The sequence below is a fragment of the Octodon degus genome, unplaced genomic scaffold (assembly GCF_000260255.1).
Source record: "Octodon degus isolate 3935 unplaced genomic scaffold, OctDeg1.0 scaffold00107, whole genome shotgun sequence".
NCBI lineage: Eukaryota > Metazoa > Chordata > Mammalia > Rodentia > Octodontidae > Octodon > Octodon degus.
The window spans coordinates 5,674,076-5,696,033 of NW_004524683.1; the positions used below are offsets into that span (position 1 = coordinate 5,674,076).

The following is a 21,958-nucleotide window of genomic DNA, read 5'->3' on the forward strand; positions in this document are numbered from 1 at the left end:
AGGCCCACCGTGGTGCAGGCCAGGCACACACCTGCCCACCACCATCAGCTCCTGCTCGGTGGCCCTCCGGCGGAAGCGCTGCCACACGTCGATCGTGAATAGCGTGCTGCTGCTGTTGAAGATGGAGGTGAGGGAGCTCATGAGCGCAGCCATGATCACCGCGATCATCAGGCCCCGCAGACCTAGGAAGAGATGAGGCGTGAGAGACAGCAGGTCCTGAAAGAGCAGCGCTGCCGGCCAGGAGGCCACCGCAGAGCCAGGGCCTTGGGCTGGGCTGGGTGGGAGGATGCTGCCTTCTGGCACACACAAGGAGTCAGGAGGCCTGGGAAACCACAGGCCAGGTTCTGCCTCTCCCCTGCCTTGTGGGTCTTGGACAACTCCTTGGCCCTGCCATGGCCTGGGCTTCCTCATCTATATGGTGAGGTGTGTGACACGGGCTGCTCTATGCGGGTCTGCACCTTTAATACTGCAATCTGTCTTTCTCAGCAGCAGATCATTAGTGGAGTCCTGGGGCTGAGGGCCATGGCCAGTGCCTTTTTTGTATTTTGTTCATTTGTGATTGATTGATTTGAGGGAACCAGGAATAGAACTCAGGACCTTGCACTTGCCAATGAAAGCACTTGTGCTGCTGAGCTATCATCTTGGCCCTTATGTTCTATTTTGTATTTTGTGCCTTTTTTTTTTTTTCTTTTTCAGTGTTTTGTACCACCAGTTTGCAGTGTTGGGCTAAAGTCCCAGCCTAGGACGCAGAAGTTTGGAGCTGTTTCCTGGCTGTGCAAGTAACCAGCTAACTAGGTGGTCACTGGACAAATTCCTTCCCCATCCTGGGCCTGTTTTTTACCTGGACCATGGCGAATAGAGCCAACTGGTCTCTGAAGTCTTTCTGGCTCTAATGACTGAGCTCATCACTGGGGAGGTGACTTCCTGCTCTGGCCCCTCTTCAGCCTCGTCAGGCCCAAATCTGTATATCTAACTAAGTCCTGGTGTCACTCTGGAAGCTTCTCAGGTGTCTTGGACTCAAGGGCTCCCAGAGTAGGTGCTCATCTTCCTGCGAGCCCTCTGCCACCCTCTGTGGTAACAGCTTTTGGTTACCCAGCAGAACCTAGGACCACAGGCCCCTCCCTGGCCTCCTTACTCTGCTGTCCTCCATGCATCACGCTTCTGAGCTGCTCTGTCCTAGCTGGGCCTCACGCCATCTCCACAGTACCTCTGATTTGCATCTCATTTTGCCGCAAGGAAGGAACAGGCCCACTGACCGCTGCCTTTCATCACCGCGATCTCACTAGTACTGTAAACCCACCTGGGAGACAAAGGCCTGGGAGCCCTCTCGGCTTCATCTCCCTGCTGAAATCCAGCAGCTCAAGTCCTGCTAGTTCAGCTTCATGCCCATCGTTAGACGCCTTCTCTCCATTGCCAAGGTCGCCCCTTTGGTCAAGCCACTAGCGCCCATCACCTGGACCCCTGCAGACACCTCACTGATGCCACCCTAGCTCACTGAGCCTGCCCCTTGCTGAGTCCTCCAGGCTGCATGATTCTTCTCAAGCCCAAATTCATCATCCCTGCTCTGGCCTCCCCTCCCTCAGTGAGAAAGGGCTCCATTCCAGAAGAAGGCTGGGCTGCAGTGACCTCTTAGGAAGGTCATTTTCCTTGCTTCTAGCCACTGGGTCCACACCGTACTCCTCTCATTTAGCCCTCTCCTGGGTGTTTTCACCACATCACCTCCTTCTTAGAACAACATTTTCTGTGCCACTCCACTCTGTCTAATGTGCTCCCTCTCTGCTCCTTATCCCCAGGTCACCTTGTCCAGTGCCCTGGCCAAGCCCAGGAACCCTGTAGACTGGCACAAAGCCTGAGGGTTGGGACCTGCCTCTTATCTGCACATCTCCTGCACCAGGCACAAGTGGCACTGTACAAATGCTTGGGAATGTGTGGCTGTGCCTGTGTGCACAGTGGGCAGGGGTACAGAAATGAGCCTTTCTCTTCCCTCTTCCCATCCATCCATAGCACAATCCCTCCTCGTCAGGGAGGACTGAAGGGGATGGCAGAGTGCAGTGCTAAGACGCAACTCACCAATGGGCATGAGAGCCATGACCAGCTTGGGATAGGCGATGTTGGAGCACCCCACTCGGACCCCACAGACTCTTTGGCAGACCTCAGGATCCACACAGCCAACCTCATCTGCAGAAAAGAGGATAGCAGCTGGAGCAGTGGGATTCTGCGCCTCTCAGGGCAGCCCAGCATTTGTCTTCTGAAACTATGGGGAAATGTTCACCGGAGACTCTGACTTTGTCTAGAAGGTCAAGGGGTGAGCAGTGTTGGGTGTTGGGTGGATTTCCTGTCCAAGATGCATACTATTCTACAACATGGTATAGACTGCTTTGAGCTTTATGACTTATATCTTGATAAAGGAAAATATTCTTGGAAGAGTCCAAAAATGCCTTTTTTCAAAAGAGGAAGCAGGGTTTTAAAATAGCATTGAGACCATACTCTTAAGTGAAATAAATCAGACTGGCATTGCAAACATCATATTGTCTCCTTGGTGTGAGAACATGAAAGAGAAAATGGAATCTGAAAGGTATAATACTGGTAAAGGCAAATGAACTGAATCAAGCAAAAAGAGTTAACCGAGTTGAGGAGAAGGACAGAAGAGGGAATTGGGGAAAGAGATTTATCTATATATGTAAGCAGGGTGGTTTGGACAACTGTACTGTGCTTTTCTGCTGGTCTGTGGAAAGGAGCGGATAATGCTTCATTTGTTTTGTCTCCTTTTTTCAATTGTTTCTCCTTTTTCTCCTCTTAATTTCTTATAGATTTCTTTCTTTTTCCAGTTTTGCATGTATATATCTGGTAATATGAATAACTGGTTGGGAGACAACACTATGTATTACAATAAATACTGTGAAATTCATATTACTTTGTTAAGTGAAATTCTGTATCATAATTTTTCATTTTAACACTATTTTGTACTCTCTTTAAAAAATAAAAAAATAGCTTTGAGATACAAATTTGTGCTACTGGAATGCTTATGCTTGACCTTTAAGTTCTGCACTGCCTACAGTGGGATCTTAAAAGTAAGATCGCATCCCCTGCAGCCTTCCCCTGGTCCATCTTGCCCAGGAGCAGCTTCTCTGGAAAGCCCCCCTTGGTACTGAATCCCCAGGTCCAGAAAGAAGCCTCGCTCTCACCTGGGTACAGTGCCCTGCTGATCATGCCCGGCATGACAATGAAGAACATAGGGAGGAGCTTCAGGTACCCCCCCAGCACCGAGCCTCCCTTGGCATGGGACAGATTTTTGGCAGACAGAGACCTCTGCACGATGACCTGGAATGGCAATAACAGTGGAGCCGTGCTGATCGGGGGCCGCACGTGAGCCCCGACCCTGGTCTCTGACTGTGTCCTACTCCAGTCCCAGAGGAAAATCCAACCTCTACACCTCCAAATGCCTGTATGGCCTGCAGGAAGTCACCCCATGTGCTAGTGGGCCAGGCCAAGCCTGGTGGGCACCTTACCTGATCTGTGCACCAACACCAGGTGGCCAGTACTGTGAGCCCAAAAATGAGCCCTGGCCAAGGGATATCCCCGCTCACAGGATCACGAAGCAGGTGGAAGGCATCTGGGCGTGGAAGGTGACAAGTGGTATTGGGGACTGTGGCATTAGGGAAGGCCTGCCTATATAGCTGCTGCAGGCCCGGGTACCAGCCCACCTTCTGAAAGCCTGTGGAAAGAGAGATGCGGTGAGAGAGCATTCCTGGGACCCACCCAGCTGATGCTCCCCAGCCCCACGTGGGGCTCTAGGCTGGAACCCACCTGACGATTGAGAGTGGGAAGGGAGAGGGGGCTCGGGCTTAAGACCTGTACCTTGGAATAGGGAATTCTGCCTTTCAGGAGCCCTGACTTGGAGACAAGGCAGGACTGTAATGAGGAAAGTTCCAGGTGAGCCATGGAGGTGTCAAAAGTAGCCCCGAGGGCTGGTGAGATAGCCCCAGTGGTCTAAAGTGCCTGCTTAGGCAAGCTTTTTTAGGGAAAGCAAGTGATCGTGGTTCAATCCCCGGCACCACATGCCATGCTAGCCCTGACCGCCAGGACAAGTTGAGCGGCCACCAAAAAAAAAACAAACAAACAAAAAAAAAAAAAAAAAAAAAAAAAAAAAAAAAAAAAAAAAAAAAAAAAACGCCCCAAGGAAGAATTTAAGGGGTGAGGGTGAGCGTGTTCAGGCCCCTTCCTTACCTAGAAACATGAGGACCAGGGCTCCCCCGACCATGATCACCGTCTGCAGAGCGTCTGTGTAGATCACGGCCATGAGACCCCCTGGGACCCAAGAAGAGGCACATCAGCCAGCACCAACAGGGGTTGCACTCTGCAACCCGCCTCTGTCTGGCCACACTGAGGGACCAGAAGTGACACCATGGCCTTTCAGCAAAGGGCTTTGGTCACCTGCATTTCCACAATCTAGCACTTCCCTGTTCCCCACCCAGGAGGACAGAGCCTGGCCACACTTCAGCCTCTTCATGTGGCTCTTCCTGTCCCTAATAGTGCTTCACCATGGCCATCATGCCCTGGCTTTTCGTTGATGCCATCAACGACTCAAGTCCTGTCCTTTGCTTGTGCTGCTGGCTCCACCAGCAGGGCTCTCTCTTTGCTCCTCCTTCATTCTACCCAAATGCCCAAGCTTTATCTGTCCCACCATCCTAACTAAGTTTGTCTGTCTGTCCTGTGCTGGCGGCCCAAGGTGCCCAGCCCTGTGTGAGACATTTTGTAAGAAACAGGAGTGGGTCTGTGGCAGCGCACCATTCCTCCAGCCCAGACAGCAGCTTCCCAACCTGCCCTGAGGCAGGTGGCCTTTTCCAGTGCCGGCCTGGTCTTGATCTGGTAGAGTTTTCCCTCTACCGCCACCTTCATCTCCTTTTTCCTGTCCCACTGTGTCCCACAGCTTGTTCTTTCTGTCTGCCAGTCAGCCACTTCCCTCTCCAGCTTGCTCTGGTGCTCAGCCCTGGACCTACCTGTGATGGTGTAGATGGCTGTCACCACCAGCAGGATAGCTGTGGAGAGGTAGAGGTTCCAGCCCAAAGCCATCTGGATGAAGAGGGCTCCAGAGAAGATGTCAGTCTGCAGGGACAGGGCCATTAGCTCTTTCTCCCTGGCACATAATGAACAGTTGCTGATGAAGAACCAATTAATAGCAAGATAAATGAAAAAATGAACTCCAGATTGTGGGTTTTTTTTTTTTTCAATAAGAGCTGGCACATACTTAAAACATCATTCTTCTCTGGTTGTCTCAGTGCTGCAGCGGAGCATATATGAAACATGTGTGGATATAGCCTTCTTTTCTTTTATCTTTCCTTCTATCCATCCAGCCATCCTTCCTTTCTCCTCACTTTCTCTTTTCTTCCTTTGCTTCTTTTTTCCTTTCCCCTTCTTTCCAGTCTCTCATCCATCCATCCATCCATCCATCCATCCATCCATCCATCCATCCATGCATCCATCCAAATTGTAAATGTGAGCTTCCCGTCAGCCTCAAGCATATGGCGATGCAGAGAGACAGGCAGGCGGCCTTGGAATGATACCCACCGATATCTTGGTGAAGATGTAGAGGATGAGAGACAGCACAGACATGTACACCTGGATTCTTTGGCCGCCAAATCGCTTCTTCAGGTACTCTGGCATAGTGACCACACCAGCTGCAATGTACACAGGGACAAAGATCCAGCCAAGGGCCACAAGCAGGAAGGTTGCCTGGGAAAATCAGAAGGTGTGGAGATTGTAGACAACATCAGGGAAGCCTCCTACCAGAGACTGTGTACTGTGCGAGATCACTGGGCAGGGAGGTAGGGGAGCCAGGACGCGACCCAACCCACCTCTTCCAGGCTTCAGTTTCCTCATCTGTACCATGAGCTCCCATTCACCAGAGAGCTCCCAGGGCCCTCTGAGGCTTCCCTAAGCACTAAGGTAGGGAAGGGGGCGACCCTCAGACCCTCTTTCTGCTGGAGCAGCCACGCAGCTTCCTTACGTTCCACTCGAAGCCGCCCACAGCAAGGCCCCCGGCAGCCCCTGTGCCAGCCAGGCCAATGAACAAGCCACTGCCCACGTTGCTGGACATCAGCGATGCGCCAATCTGCAAGGCACAAGTGGGGTCAAAGAGCAGGGGTCAGGGTTAATCTGAATTAATCTGGGGTCAGAACCACTAGCATGAGAGATAGTATTGGGGGATCACTTTTATTTGGCACTGTACCAGGCACTTTATCTGTCCTAATGCCTTTAATCTCCACAAATAGCCAGAGGGAAGAACACTGACCTTCTAAATTTATAGAAGAAGGCACTAAGGTTAGGACAAATGAAGCCACAGGCTCCAAGGCTGTGAGGAAGAGGTAGCAGGGACCAGAGAGCAGCCCAGGGCAGCGGGGCTGGGTAGGCAGGATAGAGCTCTGCACGGGCCACAGAAGGACACTGGCAGGGCTGGGGGCCACTCTGACAGGAACCCCCATGCCCTGTTCCTGCAGTCTCCAGGACAAGGCTGGGCAGAGGAGGGGTCCAGGGGCTGAGCACAGGCCAGGCCAGCCTCTGAGTTGTTTATTGTTCTCCAGAAAGGAGGCCAGCTCTTGAGATGATGGAAGGGATGCTAATGGAACTTACAATGACACTAATCTCAGCAGGCAGTACTTACGCAGCTCCCAAGCCCTGTGCATGTGAGCTCGGCTAAGCCTCACAGCAACCCCATAAAGGTAAGTACTGATGTTACTGTGTCTGAGTAGTGAGAAATCACAGGTCACTGGGAGCGTGCCATGAAGGGAATTATGGGACCCAGAATTTTCTTTTGTTTCTTTTACTTCCTAGCCATGAGATAAGTGGAAAAGTGGAAAGAAATCTTTCTTTTAACAAGTTGATCATCTTAGGTATTTGTTATAGTAGCAGAAAACTAACAATTCTCACCATATTTTTTGAGAAAACTGAGGCATTGATAAGAAACTCGCCCAGGTGACCAGATGAAGATCAAAGCTTGCCTGTCCAGCTCCCACAGCCACGGCGCGAAGGTTCCTGGCCCTGCTAAGCACTTACTCTGCTGTTGCTTATTATTAGAGGGCATCCAACTCCGGGAGGGGAGAGGGCAGGGGTGGAGGGCCCTGGAGCCTGGGGGAGGCTGGGAGACCTCGGAGCAGGCCCAGGCCGGAGGGAAGAGCTGTGCTCAGCTTTGTACTCTGTGTCCCTCCTAGAATCATCCCATCTCGCAAAGCCTCACCCTCATCCTCTAGGGGTCTGGGACTCCCTTCCTCCTGTGTGTTCTTCAGGTGGCCACTGAAAGTGGGCAGTGAAATAAGTCTGACGACTGAGGCCTTCCGGCAAGAGGTGGCAGAGCAGTGCGAAGGCGTGGACATGAGCGACCCATCTTGCTGAGCCCTTTGTGTGCACTGTAGGGGGCTCTCAGGTCTCCTGAGCCTTGTCAGGACATCTCCTGGAGGAGGCCTGGTTTTCCCCAGGGCCAGAGCTCTGCCCTCTGCAGGCCAGAAGTGCAGTCAGTGTGGGCCTCGGCTTTCTCCTTACCCTGCGTCGGCTTAAGTCCAGGGCTGTGCTTTCAGAGGTACTAACTAAGCATGACTATTCCCAGGGGTTTAGTGCTCTGTGAGTGTGTGATCATGAGTGTGTGAGAGTGGGATCTTGACTGAGTACGTGAGCGTGAGGGGAAGAAGTACAAGGACGATCGTGAGTGGGAGTGGGAGAGGGCATGCGGGAAGGAGTGGAGAAATGTGTAAGAGTGCATGTGAGTGTATATGAGGGTGTGAATGGGACAGTATATGAGCGTGCAGGTGTGTGTGTGAATGCGAGTCTGTAGGAATGTACGGGTATGGGCGCCTGAGTCGGTGTGAGTGTGAGGCTGGTGTGCCTGAGTGTGCGCACGGCTTCATTTCCCACTGGAACTGATGGCTCCATTACTAGTTCTCCAGGCAGGGCCAGCCTCCCTCCATCCCATGGAGCAAAAGGTTAGTTCTGAGGACCAATAGAAATGCACGTGGTCTAATGGGAGAGATTGGGGCTCATGAAGACTCGGGGACACTCTAGATCTATTTCTGTAGGTCCAGAGCTGGCCTAGGACCCACCTCCAAGAGGTTCTAATGAGACTTGTCAAGCTGTGTTAGTAAGGCCACTCAGGCTGTGGGATGGATTGGGGTGGGAGAAGCTCTAGAGTTGGAAACCCCAAAGGGATGCTGTGCTTTGGCCCTACTCCTGTAGGGCCTGGTGCTTGTACTTCCTGGCTTACCTCTGGTCCTCTTGGAGGCCACAGGAGTAACACAAACTCATTTCTCAGATGAGGCACTCATCTGCCCCAGGGAGTATCTTGTCCAACTCACAGCAGAGCTGGCCTCTTATTGCCCAAGCTGCCTGTCAGGAGCTTCCAGCACCTGTCTGCCCATTTCTTCCTCCGGACATGCTGGGAGGCAGTGTGTGCTGTGACTTCCTCTTAGAGAGGGAATAGGAGAAGAAGGCTCAGATGACAGAAGGATGTGACTGGGGGGTGGGGAGCACTCACCGGCCACCAACTCATGGACCTGCCTGCCAGGAAATAGCCACCAATGGTCCCTCGGCTTGCACGGATTGATGCCTGAAAAGGAAATGGCAATAGTAAGGACTTCCAGGGGTTTTCTGCTGTCTATAACCCCTCACCCCAGATTTCCTTCCAGGTGGGGGCACCATGGGGACAACAAAGGTAAGAACTGAGACAGGATGGACAGCCTGACTGCTTCATCATTTTTGAGTTACAGGTCCTTGTGAGAGTTGCTTCATCTTTATGATTCTCAGCATTCATTCAGGGCTGAGGCGCAGAGCAAAGAAGGATGCCCAGGTCTTTGTGAATAGCAAAGTGCTGTGCAAGGGTACCAGATGGTCACTGGCATGTCCTTTTCCTTCCACCCCTGTGTCAGCTCTCAGGAGACCATGTAGTGTCTGGGCTTCAGGTGCACAGAGGCTGCCTCTCCTGAGCTGGCCTCTCCACTCCTCCCAGCCAAGTTCCCACACTGCAGACAATGGCTGTGCTAACCAGTCTGACTATGGAACTATGGGACTCTGGGTCCTGGACAGGATTAGTGATGCTGTTCAGGGTCTTCACTTTGCCTGGTCTGATGTCAAATCATGCTACTAAGCTCTTTCCAGGACCCCAGAAGTTTAGGCTTATGTTCTAAAAATGAAGGACTAGAGGTACACAAGAGAATTCTTGAGACATGGATGAGGGCTGGCTTTGTGCAGAGAAGGGGGAACTCAAAAATTTATTCTTGTAAGACCATAGATCTCTGCCTGCCTCTGAGGCTTCCCTTGAGGGTGAGAAAGGAAAAGGAAAATGATTAGGGAGTGGTAACTCCTGTAGGGCCTGGTGCTTGAACCTCCTTTGCTCATCTCTGGTCCTCTTGGAGGCCACAGGAGTAGCACAAACTCATTTCTCAGATGAGGCACTCATCTGCCCCAGGGAGTGCCTTGTCCAACTCACAGCAGAGTTGGCCTCTTATTGTTCAAGCTGCCTCTCTGGAGCTACCAGCACCTGTCTGCCCACTTCCTCCTCCAGGAGTGCTGGGAGGCAGTGTGTGTTGTGACTTCCTCTTAGGGAGGGAACAGGAGAGGGAGGCTCAGAGAAGGTTCCTGAGCTCCCAGGCTCAGGAGTCAGGTCACAGTCTGCCCTGCAGGCTCTGGAGGTGCTGAAAGCACTGCAGAGCAGGGTGATGACAGCAGCTGTTTGTCACCTGCCACCTGTGTGCCTGGCTCCAGGCCGGTGTTCACCAGCGTCCTGTCCTCCCACAGCTTCAGCCTGTTCTTCAGGTCTTTAAGAGAAAACTGACTCACAGGGCTGGACTTGGGACCTGAGCTCAGCACCCTGGGCCCTGCCACAGCTCCCTGGAGGGGAGAGCAGGAGCAGAGGGACCTTGGCATATGCCTGCACCTTCCTTCCCTGAGAACACAGGGTGTCAGCTCCCTGATCTCAACCTAAAGAAGCCTGGGGGGAGGCAAAGGGTTGTGGACCTCGACTTGGGGAGGAAAGCAGGAGTGCGGCTCAGGGTAGCCAGCCATGGCTGAGGCCAAAGGCAGCAGGTAGCCAGATGCAGGGAGGCAGGAGTAGGGGCTCCAGGCGGGCCTGCTTGCAGCTCGCTTTGTGACCTCAGATGGACCACAGCCTTCTTTGAGCCTCAGTCTGCCCTCTATGGAAAGGGGGCATGGGCGGGGCTGATTCCTGAAGATTTTGCTCCTCCCAGATCCTCTGATCTGCTTGCCTCTCGCTCTTGCCTTTAGCTCCGGTGAGAGGTGTTTGTGCTCCCCTCCTCCCCGCAGCCCTGGCCTCAGACCCTGCTCACCCAGATCCCCACGGCAATGACGAAGACAAAGTAGATGACCACAACCACGAGGTCATAGGTGTGCAGGCCACTATCAGAGCCCAGGGCTGAGCGCAGTGCTGTCTCCGTCTTCATCTCGTCCCCTTTTCAGCCAGCTCCTCACTCATCTATTGGTGTCAGTCCCTAGCTGGCTGGACTTTGAGGTTCTCCCGCTTCATTCCCTTCCTGTAATGATTAAACAGCCCCAAGTGCTGTGAGCCTTTGAGGAGCTCAGAGCTTAGAGACCTGCAAGCACACAGCAACGTCCTACCTCTTGTCTCCTCACCCCCACCCAACCAGCTTCATGATTCCCCAGCACACGTAAGTGTGCACTAACACACATCTTCATACACATATGCATGCACAGGCACACACACACACACACACACACACACACACACACACAGAGTAGGTCACCTTCCTACCCCCGAAGTGCAGGAGCCAGAGGAAGAAAAGGAAGAGGAAAGAAGTCTGGAGTCCCAGAGCTGCAAAGGTCTTTAAAAATCATGATTTTTCAAGCTCTATGGAAGGGAAATTGAGGTCTAGGGACATACAGGTGGAGCTGGGACTGGACTTCTGGGTTCATAATCACCTGCTCAAGGCAATTTCTCTTTGCCCAGTGAGAAGGAGACAGAAAGAAAGGAAGAGGATGCTGGTATCCTTGCTAGGCAGTAAGCACAGTATGTATTCCCACCCCTAACCTCCAGGTGTCATGTTCCCTTCCTACAGTCTAGGAAACCACCTAGAAAGAGACAGCTGTTTCTTCCAAGGAACAGGTAGGGCCAGTGATGACAGCAGGGCCAGAGTTCACCTCTACTGCTGCCCAGCCCATGCTTCCTCCCCTATTCTGTGACAGATGAAATGGGCTGAGGCAAGAAGCCTTCAGGGAAAAGGGAAGAATCCACAGGGCAAGGGAAGACCATCTTCTGGGGTATAAGCAGCCTAGCTCCTACTCTCAGCTGCACTCCATGCCAAAATGCAGATGGCGTTGGGCAAACTGCTGAGTGTCTCTAAACCAGAGGTCCTCATCAAGGTCTTGCCTGCCTCACAGCAGCTGTGAGGTGAAGATAGCCTCTGAGACCTTTGAAAACCCTGAATAGTTGCATGCTCCTGAGGTTAACGCAGAGAACCAACACTGATGCCATCAGCCAAGGATCCCAGCCACTGGCACAGGCATACTTCTTCACGTGGTCCTCCTGACCCTGTACTTGGGAGATTTCAGCCTTCGGACTGTCACTCTACAGGCACCTCTGCCCATGTAGGTGAGGGTCTAGGCTGGAGGAATGCAGGGGTCCTACTAACCCTGCACCTCCATCAATAGCATCCAAGAGAAGTTCAGGGCTGGGTACTTTTCTCTTCCCTTTTTGGGTTAAGAAAAGTGACAGGCAGAGCCCTTTACCTCCTCTTCCCTGTTTTCCTAGCCCAGAACATAAGGCCAGGCCAGGCCACACCCAAGCAGTAGGATACTGATCTGGGTGAAGGTCAGGCTAGTCCCCAGCTGGAAAGGACTCAGAGGTCTTCTGCTCATTACCATTAGATGCCACAAGGGCAGACAAGTCACTTTGCAAAGGCAGCATCCTTCACTGGTATTAAAAGGAGAATAAGAGCTCCACAGATAAATGAGAGGGGCGGAGGCAACAGGGCCAGTGTCAGACACATCAGAAAATGTGCAGGACCAGGACCTGAGATAGTCAGTTTAACAGTCCCTGAGGCTGAGTCCCCAGCCCTGCACATGTGGCCTAATTCTAAACCAGCAGGGCTGGGCACACAGCAGATGCTCTTGCAGTGTATCTAAAACATGTCAGCTCACCAGAGGACTGGCAACTCAGGGCACTGCGGTGACAGAAGGAGCACAGAGACTTGGAAGTTGCTGCGGTAGATATTCTGAATCCCAGGACCACAGCTGATAGACTGGTGGTACAGAGTGTCATAAAAACTAAGGAAAGTAAAAAGGATAAGCAAAAGATGGTCTAACTGGGTCAAACAGACTTCCGACATAGGACAGATCAATTCAGCCTCGGACATTCTTGAAAAGCAGCCAAGAATTCATGCACAGAGGCCGCTCAGAGTCTACAAGGAAACAGTATACACTTTCTGTTTGGAAAGCATAGATTATGAAATTCAGGCATAAAGAATCTCATTCAACATGGCTAAACACTTGAGGCAGTTGTTGGCATTCAACAAGTAGGCCTCACGGAGCCAGAAAGCCACGCCAGAGGACTGACAGTGAAGGGCATACACATGCTGTCGTTCCTGCACCTTTGGCCATCGTCCAGGCACCGAGGCAGCAGCACACGTGTGATCATCCACAACCCAGGGCAAGACTCCCCGCCGCGCGGCGCAGGCATGCTCAGCACAGAGCCGATCAACACCCAGAACATACTCCCTTTCCCTCTTATCTGAAGCACTGCGAACGGGCAGTGAAGGACGGGCAGCAAAGTCCTGTTGAGATCACTGCGAGTGCTTTATAAGCAGAGGAGAGGCTTGACCTGCTTAGAAAATTATAGAAGGGCTCTGGGATGACAAATGCAAGTCTCCATTAAGTGACTTCATATGACTAAGTAAACTAAAGGTGGAGGTTTTACATTTTCTGATTTTAAAATTTAATAGAAAGCTGCAGGGATCAATACTGTATAAGACTAGTATAATGGGGCCAGGGAGATGGCTCAGTAGAATAAGCACTTCCCTGGCAAGTGCAAGGGCCTGAGTTCAATCCCTGGTTCCACCAAAAAAAAAAAAAAAAAAAGACTAGTATAAGATCATCTTATAAAACAATGAAATGTAATAGAGAACCTAGAATTTAACCCTTATGTACATGGGGAAGTGATTTTTTTGGGGGGTGGAAGGGAACTGGGGATTGAACTCAGGCCCTTGCATTTGCCAGGGAAGCGCTTATTCTACTGAGCCATCTCCCCTGTCCCAGAAGTGATTTTTGACAAAGGTGTTAAGATTGTCCAATCAGAGGCAATCAAGGGCAATCTTCAATGCATGGTGCTAGGAAAACTGCATTATACACACAAAAGGAAAAAGTTACACCTTTCTTTCCAGTCATATACAAAAAGTAGCTCAAAATCAATAGAAGATCTAAGTGGAAGAATAAGATACAACTCTTAGAAGCAAGGATAGGTGAAAATCTTCATGACAGTGGATTTTGTAATAAGGGCAGAAATCCCCTCTTCATACACACAGCAATAAAAGAAAAAAAATAGATAAATTGGACTTCATCAAAATTAAAGCCATTTGGGCTAGTGAGATGGCTCAGTGGTCTAAAGCACCTACTTAGAACAAGCTAAACTAAGCAAAGCACAGGAACCGCGGTTCAATCCCCCAGCACCACATGCCAGCCAGCCCCGCCCCCTGGTGGGCTGAGCTGGCCACACACACACAAACACACACACACACACAAATAAATAAATAAATTTTTTTTAAAAAATTAAAAAAATTAAAGCCATTTGTGCATCAAAGGACACTGTCAATAGAGAAAGTAAGTGCCAGGGAGATAGCTCAGCAGACTAAGCACCTGCTTTGGCAAGCACAGAGATCAGGGTTTGATCCCTGATCCCACATGCCATGCCGGCCCCACCCCCAGGGCATGCTGAAACAGCGATGAGTGTGGGCATTATGGTGTGTACCTGTAATCCCAGCACTGGGGAGATTGAAAACATGAGGATTACTATGGGTCTGAGCTTCATAGTGAGACCCTGTACAAAATATGTAAAGGAAAAGCATAGATAGATAGATAGATAGATAGATAGATAGATAGATAGATGGATAGAGTAACTCAGAAAATGTATTTGTAAATCATGCATCTAATAGAGGATCATTATCCAGAATATATAAAGAAATCTGCTGACTCAAGTCAGGCAAATAAATAGGTATATCATAAAATGAGAAAAGGATTTGAACAGACATTTTTTCCAAAACAGTTACATGAATAGCCAGTGAGCACATGAAAAGATACTCAACATCATTAATCATAGGTAAGTAAGAACCAAACCACAAATGGAATACCGCTTGACACCTAATACATTGATTATTATTTTTTAAAAAAACTACAAAATTAATGTAGTTAGGAAATGTGGAGATTGGAGACCTTGCGCATCACTGATAGGAATAGAACATGGTGAAGTCTCTATAGAAAACATGGAAATTTCTTTAAAAAATTGAACACAGTATTACATTGACCAGCTGTTCCACTGGAGGGCATATGGGTATATGCCCCTACAAAACTAAAAGCAGGGTCTTAAAATTGGAAGCCACACAAATATCTATTAAAGAATATATGAGCAAGATGTATGCATACATAGGAATATTATCCAGCTTCAAAAGCAGAAGAGATTCTAATACAGGTCATAACATGGGTGGATCTGAAGGGTTTCTGCTAACTATAGTCAGGAAAAGGCAACTATTGTATGATTCTCCCTACCTGAGTTACCTGGAGGAATCAGTCATAGAGACAGAGAGGAGAGTGGTTGCCCAGCTCTGGGGGAGGGAGAATTCATGTGTTAAGTAGTTTCAAAGTTTCAGTTTGGAAAGATAAAGGTTGTCATGGAGACAGATGGTTGTGATTGTTGCACAATATAATTAGCATTTTTAATTGCATTGAACCATATTGTTAAAAACAGTAAATCTTATATTATGCAAATTTTCTACAATAACATATGTAGGAAAAGTATGCAAAATTACACATGAATGAGGGGAAGATCTGTAAAGCATATACTAAGAACTGGACACAAAACATTTCTTTGGATATATATTTGTTTTTTTCTCAAGAAGTGGAAGAATATTGGGCTGCCTGCCCCTTCCCGAGTGTAGCTCAGCTCCAGGAGATGCAGCAGGGAACTGTGGAGAGTGTAGCAATGGCCCCCCAGCTGGGGCCACCACGGAGCAGAGTCTGACTCAATGCTGAGACACAGAGTCAGCCTGTGGATGACTGAGGGGAAGAGGAGTGGGAGAGACAAGCTGACAAGGACCTCCTCGCCAAGGCAGATGGGCAGGAAGCCAGCCCTTCCTGGGCACAAGACGTGCAGAGAAAGTACCAGCTCCGAACGTACAGTGAAGTGGCGGATCATGTAAGGCACCTGACATTACAATTTCTGAATCATGCCACCCTGTGCACCTAGAAGCTCTTCCTGTTTCCCAGCCTGAAACATCTACAACCCCAGAGTGCTCCCCATTTATCTATGAATAAGACGTGGGGGCTCTTTGCTTAGATATGATCCCTGCAAGGTGCTTTCTACCTTAACCATTGGTGTTCATGTACCCCGGGGACAAAGTCAGGGAGGGGAAGTGATTGCCCGGCCTTAAAACTCCCTCTTGGGCAGTGTGGGGCATGGATGTGAGTGAAGTTCCTGTTGGTGTAGCCACTGAGGCAGAGATGGGAAGAGTGAGTGAAGGAGTGGAGGGGAGAGGTCCTCGCTGGCTTCACTGAGATGGAAGTGTGCTGGCGTGTGAATCTTCCTCCTCAGGTGTCTCCCTGGTTCCTCAGTGGTTCTTCCTCTAACTCAGAGCTCCACCTATTCCCTGCCTGGAGCCAGGAGTGAGAGGCAGCCTTGTTCAATCCCAAGCAAGGGGTTAATGTTGCCACCAGGATAGGTCAGATAGGCACCTTTTGTCCAGGGAAGGAAGCCCTGCTGGTGGGTCCTTGTGAGCCAGGCATCCATCTGATGATGACTATCCCAAGTGGTCCCAGCTCTGCTACCCTCCCTCATGCCACACAACCAACTTTCACAAGGAAGGGAAGTCCCCTTCCTGCACCTGCCTAGGTGCTCCTCTTACTCCTGACTCCAAGAACAATGCTGGGCAGGCTCTGTGTACCTACTACTGGCCTCCACCCTGAGTATTTACAGGTCCTTCCTGAAAAACTACCCTTGGAAGAGCTTTCTGCTGACAGCTTCCTTCTCTAGAATAATGAAATGAGTGCCAAAGAGACTGATGTTTACAACTATGTAGGCTGAATCATAGATATGATCGCAATTGATACATGAACAATACAAGTTGGCCTCGTTCTTCACATTTTTAGATAAGAACAATTTATTGGCTAGTTTCTGTGACTTATTTGGGTTTTTAATTTGGATTTGTCTGACCTTAAAAGCTACTCTATATCACCTTCTTGTGGTAGGCAAAAGCAGCCTGGCAGGTCTCAGGACCTAGGCATTATACTGATAATTTACATGCTTGTGTTTGATTCAATTCAAGCTCAAACACAGCACATTGTGATTCTCCTCATCCACACACAGCATGGCCACTGATGGAGAGAAGCAAGGCTAGGGCCTGCAGGGGAAAACACACAGTCTGAGAAGCCCAGGATGGGCACCCACTGTCGTCCTCATGGCGACCTTCCCCAGCCCCCAGCCGGCTAAGCATTTGGAGTCCTTCCATGTCCAGATGGCTTCTGGGGGACAAGTTAGATGCTCAATTCCAAGAGGAAAGAAGGATTAATGGAAGCATAAATCAGAGAACCAGGGACTGTGAAAAGACAAGAGAAATGAGAAAGTTATATACTCTAGTCATTATAAACTTACCCCTGTTGGATATGGCTGGATCTTACCTGCCCAGCACAGCCTCCTCAAGCCTCCAGAGGTTCGGCTTCTCAGCCTCTGGGTCCTGGAATGCGGAGTGTGGTACAGTTCTGGCCTGGCCTCTAACAGCTGCTGAGACAGCTCAGGCAAGGCAGTGGGTTAGCACCGGCCTTACCCTCGGGAGGTGGCAGGGCATGCCCTCAAATCTCACTCCCATCCACTTGGGTTCAGAGGGACAGCACTGAAGAAGAGCTCTCTCTGGGCTCAGTTCCCCATGCTCCTGGGCACAGGTGGAAAGGGAGACGCAGCTCAAAGTGAACAGGGCTGCCGTCTTGCTTCACACAACTGGGCAAACAAGTTCCTCAAGAAGGATGTGTGCTCAGACTTTCAGCTGAAGATCAGTGAGTGGTGCTCTGCTGTACAGCATGGTGTCTCAGCTATTTTTTGTTATTGTTGGGACAAAATGCTAGCACCTAAAATTAAGAAAGGAAAGATTTATTTGGCCCACAGTTAGTGGAGGTTTTAGCCTACATTTTGTTGGCTCTAAGGCAGATAACAGCAGCTTATGGCCGCAGTAAACAGTGAAGAGCAAAGCGAAGGGCAGTAGTTGTAGCTTTTGTTAAGCCTCATTTTCTTTTCTGTGCTGACTGTGAAGACCAGAGCTCTTTTGAGAAAGTAGTGGCAGCTGCTGCAAAGATTTGAGCTCCTCTGAAGTGGTGCGGCTGTGTCAATCAAGCTCTTTTAAGAAAGTGGCACGCAGAAGCCTTCCTCAAATATATATATATAGTTTTTGCGTTGAGTCACTCTGGGCTGGGTCCTCTCATGGTGAATATACTTAATGGTGCTATATTTTATACTTGAAATTTCCAAGGAAGTGAACTCTAAATGTTCTCACCACACACAAAAATGATAACTATAAGAAGTGATAGATGTATAGATCAATTTGATTGAGGCTATCATTTTCTAATGTATGGTGTTTATGTCAAATTATCACAATTAAAATATAAATTATTTTTATTTGTTCATTATGCTTTAATAAAGCTGAGGGGAAATAAAATGAAGTCTGACCATGGAATAAATCCATTGCAACCCTGAGCCAAAATAAACTTTTCCACCTTAAATTATGGGCATTTTGTATTTTATCTCAGTTACAGTAAAGTGACTATAACAGATGGAAAATACTGTCATTACTTTAGGTAGTATGTGTCCTGTTAATATACTCCAATTTTTAGATTCATAAACAAAGAAGAAAGGATCCTGGAGGTTACTCGGATCTCCCAGCCATACCACATTTTGAACAGTGCACATTTTTTATTGTCTTTACCCATGAGCTAGTGTGTAGTTCTTACTACACAGTAGAAGGATCACTATTCCCACTTTATACTTAAAGGAACTGAGGCTGTGAGAAGTCAGCAAGTTTCCAGGCCACAAGGCGAGTCTATGCAGGCCTGAGATGAACCCCACAGACTCCCAGCTATGAGGTCAGCCTGCTTTCTCCCTCAGTGTACTGTGGCCTGAGCTCCTTAGACATGGGCAACAAGGGCTTCTTCACGATCCCCTCAACATGCATTCTGTAGACACTCACTGTTTACTCAGCAAGAACTCAGAATAAAAGGAGTCTTAATATCTCTCAGGGATTGCACAGACTCACTGGGGAGGTGACATCCTAAAATAGCCTCTATGAGCACAGCACAGTAAAGAGAGTGAGAGTTCTAAACATCACAGGTGGCACAACTGTTTAGGGTGTGCAGGATACATTAAGACAGGTTATGGGGCTAAAGGATTTGAACTTAGTTCCTGACCTTTAGAAAGGATATTTTAAAATATTTGATGTGGTATTATGGTATAATTAATACTATAAATGTTGAAATCAGAAAGTTTTGGTTCTGTTTTCATAGAAGATGATTTATGATTCTTATTTTTCAGGGGAAAACACTGGGAGTCAGTTAGTTCCACTTGCCTGTCCAGTATCAGATGGCAAGTATCAGGATAGGCCGTTCCTGGAGTCTCCTGACTTCTGTCCCTGCTCTCCACCTTCATTACACTTAGGGGATCTCTCTGGCCCATTCTCACCATTCTAACCCCTGGGAAATGCCCACTGCTTTCGAGGCCAGACGAAGTGCATCACCTGGACTCTGTTCTACAGCTGGAAGCCTGACTGCCTCAGTGGAGTTGTGAGACTCACTTCTCCTCAATTGGAAAGGGGAATTCTCTTGGGGAGAGATCTGCCCCTTATAAGCCTCATGAAGTTCACTGTGTTATAGTCCGTTGTGTGAAGCAAGAGAAGACTCAAAGCTCTGGTCAGTGGCTTCTTCCCATTCTTTCCCTTCCCTGTGGGAATTACCTCCAGAAGTTTACCCACTGCAGTGGGTCTCTGACATCTCTATTATCTGAGAGGGGAAAATTGTCTTTTTTAGTACGCTATGAATGGAGGTGGACTGCTCTTCATTAGCTTCACCAAGCCTGGGGAAGTTAAGGGTAAACATTTTGCCATTTCCTGGGTTGGCTTTCTAGCCACTCATGAAGTCCAGATAGATACTAAATTTTTTAAATACATGATCTATCAGATTTTTAATCATTGATAGTCACCAAGCTTCTGTTGTATATTGTATCCTGTACTTACTGTATAACTGGAAAAAATAGGGTGGACCCTAGATATCTTCCTTTAAAGAAATACACCTGGAGAACAGGGAGTTGGGAACAGAGGAAAGGACTGGAATCTGAAGTAGGAAGTAAGACACATCCAGACTTGAACTGAAGAGCTTTGGTTTGTTAGCTGCCTCATCTGAGATGAGTGACTTTACTTCCTTAGGCTCAGTGTCTCAGAACAACGGGTCAGTGGTTGTGTTAACAATTATAAAGCACCTTGCCCATAGTGGGATCCCTGGGAAGTGACCTTGTTGGTGGTAACTGCCAAGAGCAGAGTAAATGTGCCTGTGCACATGGGCACATGTGAGTGTGTGCGTACACGTGCACACACACACACACACACACACACACACACCTTTCTTAACATCTTTTTAAAATTACATAGCTGTAGGAAAGATTCTTATGTGAATTGTTTTACCAGGCCTTGGTTTAGAGAGCAGGTGATTAAGACAACTGTGGCTCTGATGAAAAGCTGTCCTTTTCAGAATTGTAGTATAAGAAATGGCCACAAGGGAGAGGAAGAGTGTACACCAACATCTTTATTCCAGGATCGTACACCAGCATCTTTATTCCAGGATCTGTCTGGAGAGAAGCCGACCTTGGAGGCTTGTCCTCATCCCTTGCCTCCTACCCCATCTTGATTCTGTCTATAAAATTAAATGTCCAAATAAACTGTCTGTGAAAGTGGGGGGCTCTACAGGTTTACAATGCAGCAAGATGTCGAATATTCTCTGAGACATTTCTGGCATTCAAATGCTTGCTTTTCAGAAAAGTCTCTGACCTCATCTGATTTTTTCTCTACTCTTAACCTTTCTTTGAAGTTTTTCAAATTCTCTGTGCAACCTCTGTCTCTCTCTCTCTCTCTCTCTCTCTCTCTCTCTCTCTCTCTCTCTCTCATTCTCATTCAGAAAAATTGAAAATGTCTATCTCTAAACTTTGTAAACTTTCTCTGGAACATTGTGATTCACTCTCTGAAATATTCCGAAACTCACTGAGACAGTGTAACTCTGTAAATCTCTGTGAGAAAGTCTTTCTCTGATTTTCTGTACTCCTTGAAATCACATATTCAGAATCCTGGAGATTCAGCTCACCTGTCTACCAGTGCATTCTTATCTATCAGTGGATGTACCAAAGAAAAATCTGTTTTTAAAGACAGCCCCTCTCTGCTCTCTAACTCCTCAGAATTCACTCTCCACCTACCTCTTGGCTCTAACTTTCTTGATTCAGAAGAAGGTAGAGAGCAGGTTCCTCCCTTCCAGGGCAGTTCCAGCTCAAATGGCAAACAGAAAAGAGCCAACCATTTTTAGTCATGCTTTTTTTTTTTTCTGAGAGAAAACCCAAATAAGCTTATCTTCACAGGCTCTTAGTTAAATGAAGAAGGAATAATTTTGGAGGTCACATGTTTGGGCAATACATTATCACTCTCAGTAGTTCTGCCATGTAGGTCAAGGGGATAAGGGTTGCCTGCATTACTTTCAGGATATTTTCTTGAAAATATTAACTCTTCTCTGTAGCCTAGAGATAGGTGGGAATGATTCACACTTCTGCCCTCAGACTGCGTCTATCTCCTTGCTACCTCAACATTTGTGCTCTATTCAATGCTGTTCTCATGTATAGGTCACTTGAGAAGTGTTTTTTCCAGAACTATGATACAGGGTTAACTTGACCTAGACTTGCCTCGTCTCTTTCTCCTTCCTTTAAAGCTGCAGATATCCACTAGCCACCATGACTGGGAATACCAAACTATGAAGGAGCAAAAAGATGAGGCACTCAAGTTCTTGAAAAATCTCTGCCTATTCCCAGAGAAGCCATTGGCTTTCCTACACTTTATTATCCTCCATTTTATTAGTCTACCTTCCTCATTATTTCCGTCTTATGTCTGCGACCTCTCAACCACCAGAGTTGAAATTTTAATTTGCAAGCAAAGTTCTCTTCCAGTGTTGGTCACTGACTAAAGCCTTTTTATAATCCCCAACATTTGTCTTTCAGACGTTTGCTTTTCTATGAAATTAACTTCCAGACCTGGGACCAGTAATACAAAGTAAGTTGTTTTTTTTTTTTTTTTCTTTGCTCCTAATCTTACTATTTGTGTTACCTTGGACAGCTTATTTCTCTCCCTCCAAATAATGATGAAATAATAATCTGATGAAATAATAATGAAGGCTTGTATTTTCATGATATTTGGGCACAGTAGCTCATGTGTCACAGCTATGTGGTTATAGTTAGTAAAAGATTGCCATGTGTATAATGCCCTGGGAATATCAGTGTGTCATGATTTTCCATGAGATAGGAGTTCAGAACACAAAGAAATATATGTGTTCCATAAGCCCTTGATGCAGAAAGGGAGAGATTCAGAAAGCCCATATCATTTAAGAGCTGGACCGTGTAAATTGACAACATTCTTTCCTTTGCAGATTTCTGTAGGATTTTGGATCTGCAGGG

At 48.2% G+C, this 21,958-nt stretch overlaps 1 protein-coding gene across 3 annotated transcripts in view; it reads right to left on the reverse strand.

The window, feature by feature from the left end:
* Positions 1 to 17,176, reverse strand: part of Slc5a9 (solute carrier family 5 member 9) — a 30,204-nt gene extending 13,028 nt beyond the window's left edge. The window contains exons 1-11 of one of the 3 annotated variants that reach the window (XM_004639152.3): positions 16,897 to 17,176; positions 10,329 to 10,532; positions 8,522 to 8,593; positions 6,008 to 6,112; positions 5,569 to 5,733; positions 5,001 to 5,106; positions 4,228 to 4,308; positions 3,510 to 3,715; positions 3,186 to 3,321; positions 2,071 to 2,178; positions 32 to 182 (exon numbers count right to left, since the gene is read on the reverse strand). In XM_004639152.3, the coding sequence (XP_004639209.1) occupies positions 32 to 182; positions 2,071 to 2,178; positions 3,186 to 3,321; positions 3,510 to 3,715; positions 4,228 to 4,308; positions 5,001 to 5,106; positions 5,569 to 5,733; positions 6,008 to 6,112; positions 8,522 to 8,593; positions 10,329 to 10,442 (1,244 nt within the window). In that variant the 5' untranslated portion in view covers positions 10,443 to 10,532; positions 16,897 to 17,176. Of the gene's footprint in view, positions 1 to 31; positions 183 to 2,070; positions 2,179 to 3,185; positions 3,322 to 3,509; positions 3,716 to 4,227; positions 4,309 to 5,000; positions 5,107 to 5,568; positions 5,734 to 6,007; positions 6,113 to 8,521; positions 8,594 to 10,328; positions 10,533 to 16,896 lie in introns of those variants that run through there. The other 2 variants (XM_023724278.1, XM_023724279.1) reach the window with 2 other exon arrangements.
* Positions 17,177 to 21,958: the final 4,782 nt, after the last annotated feature.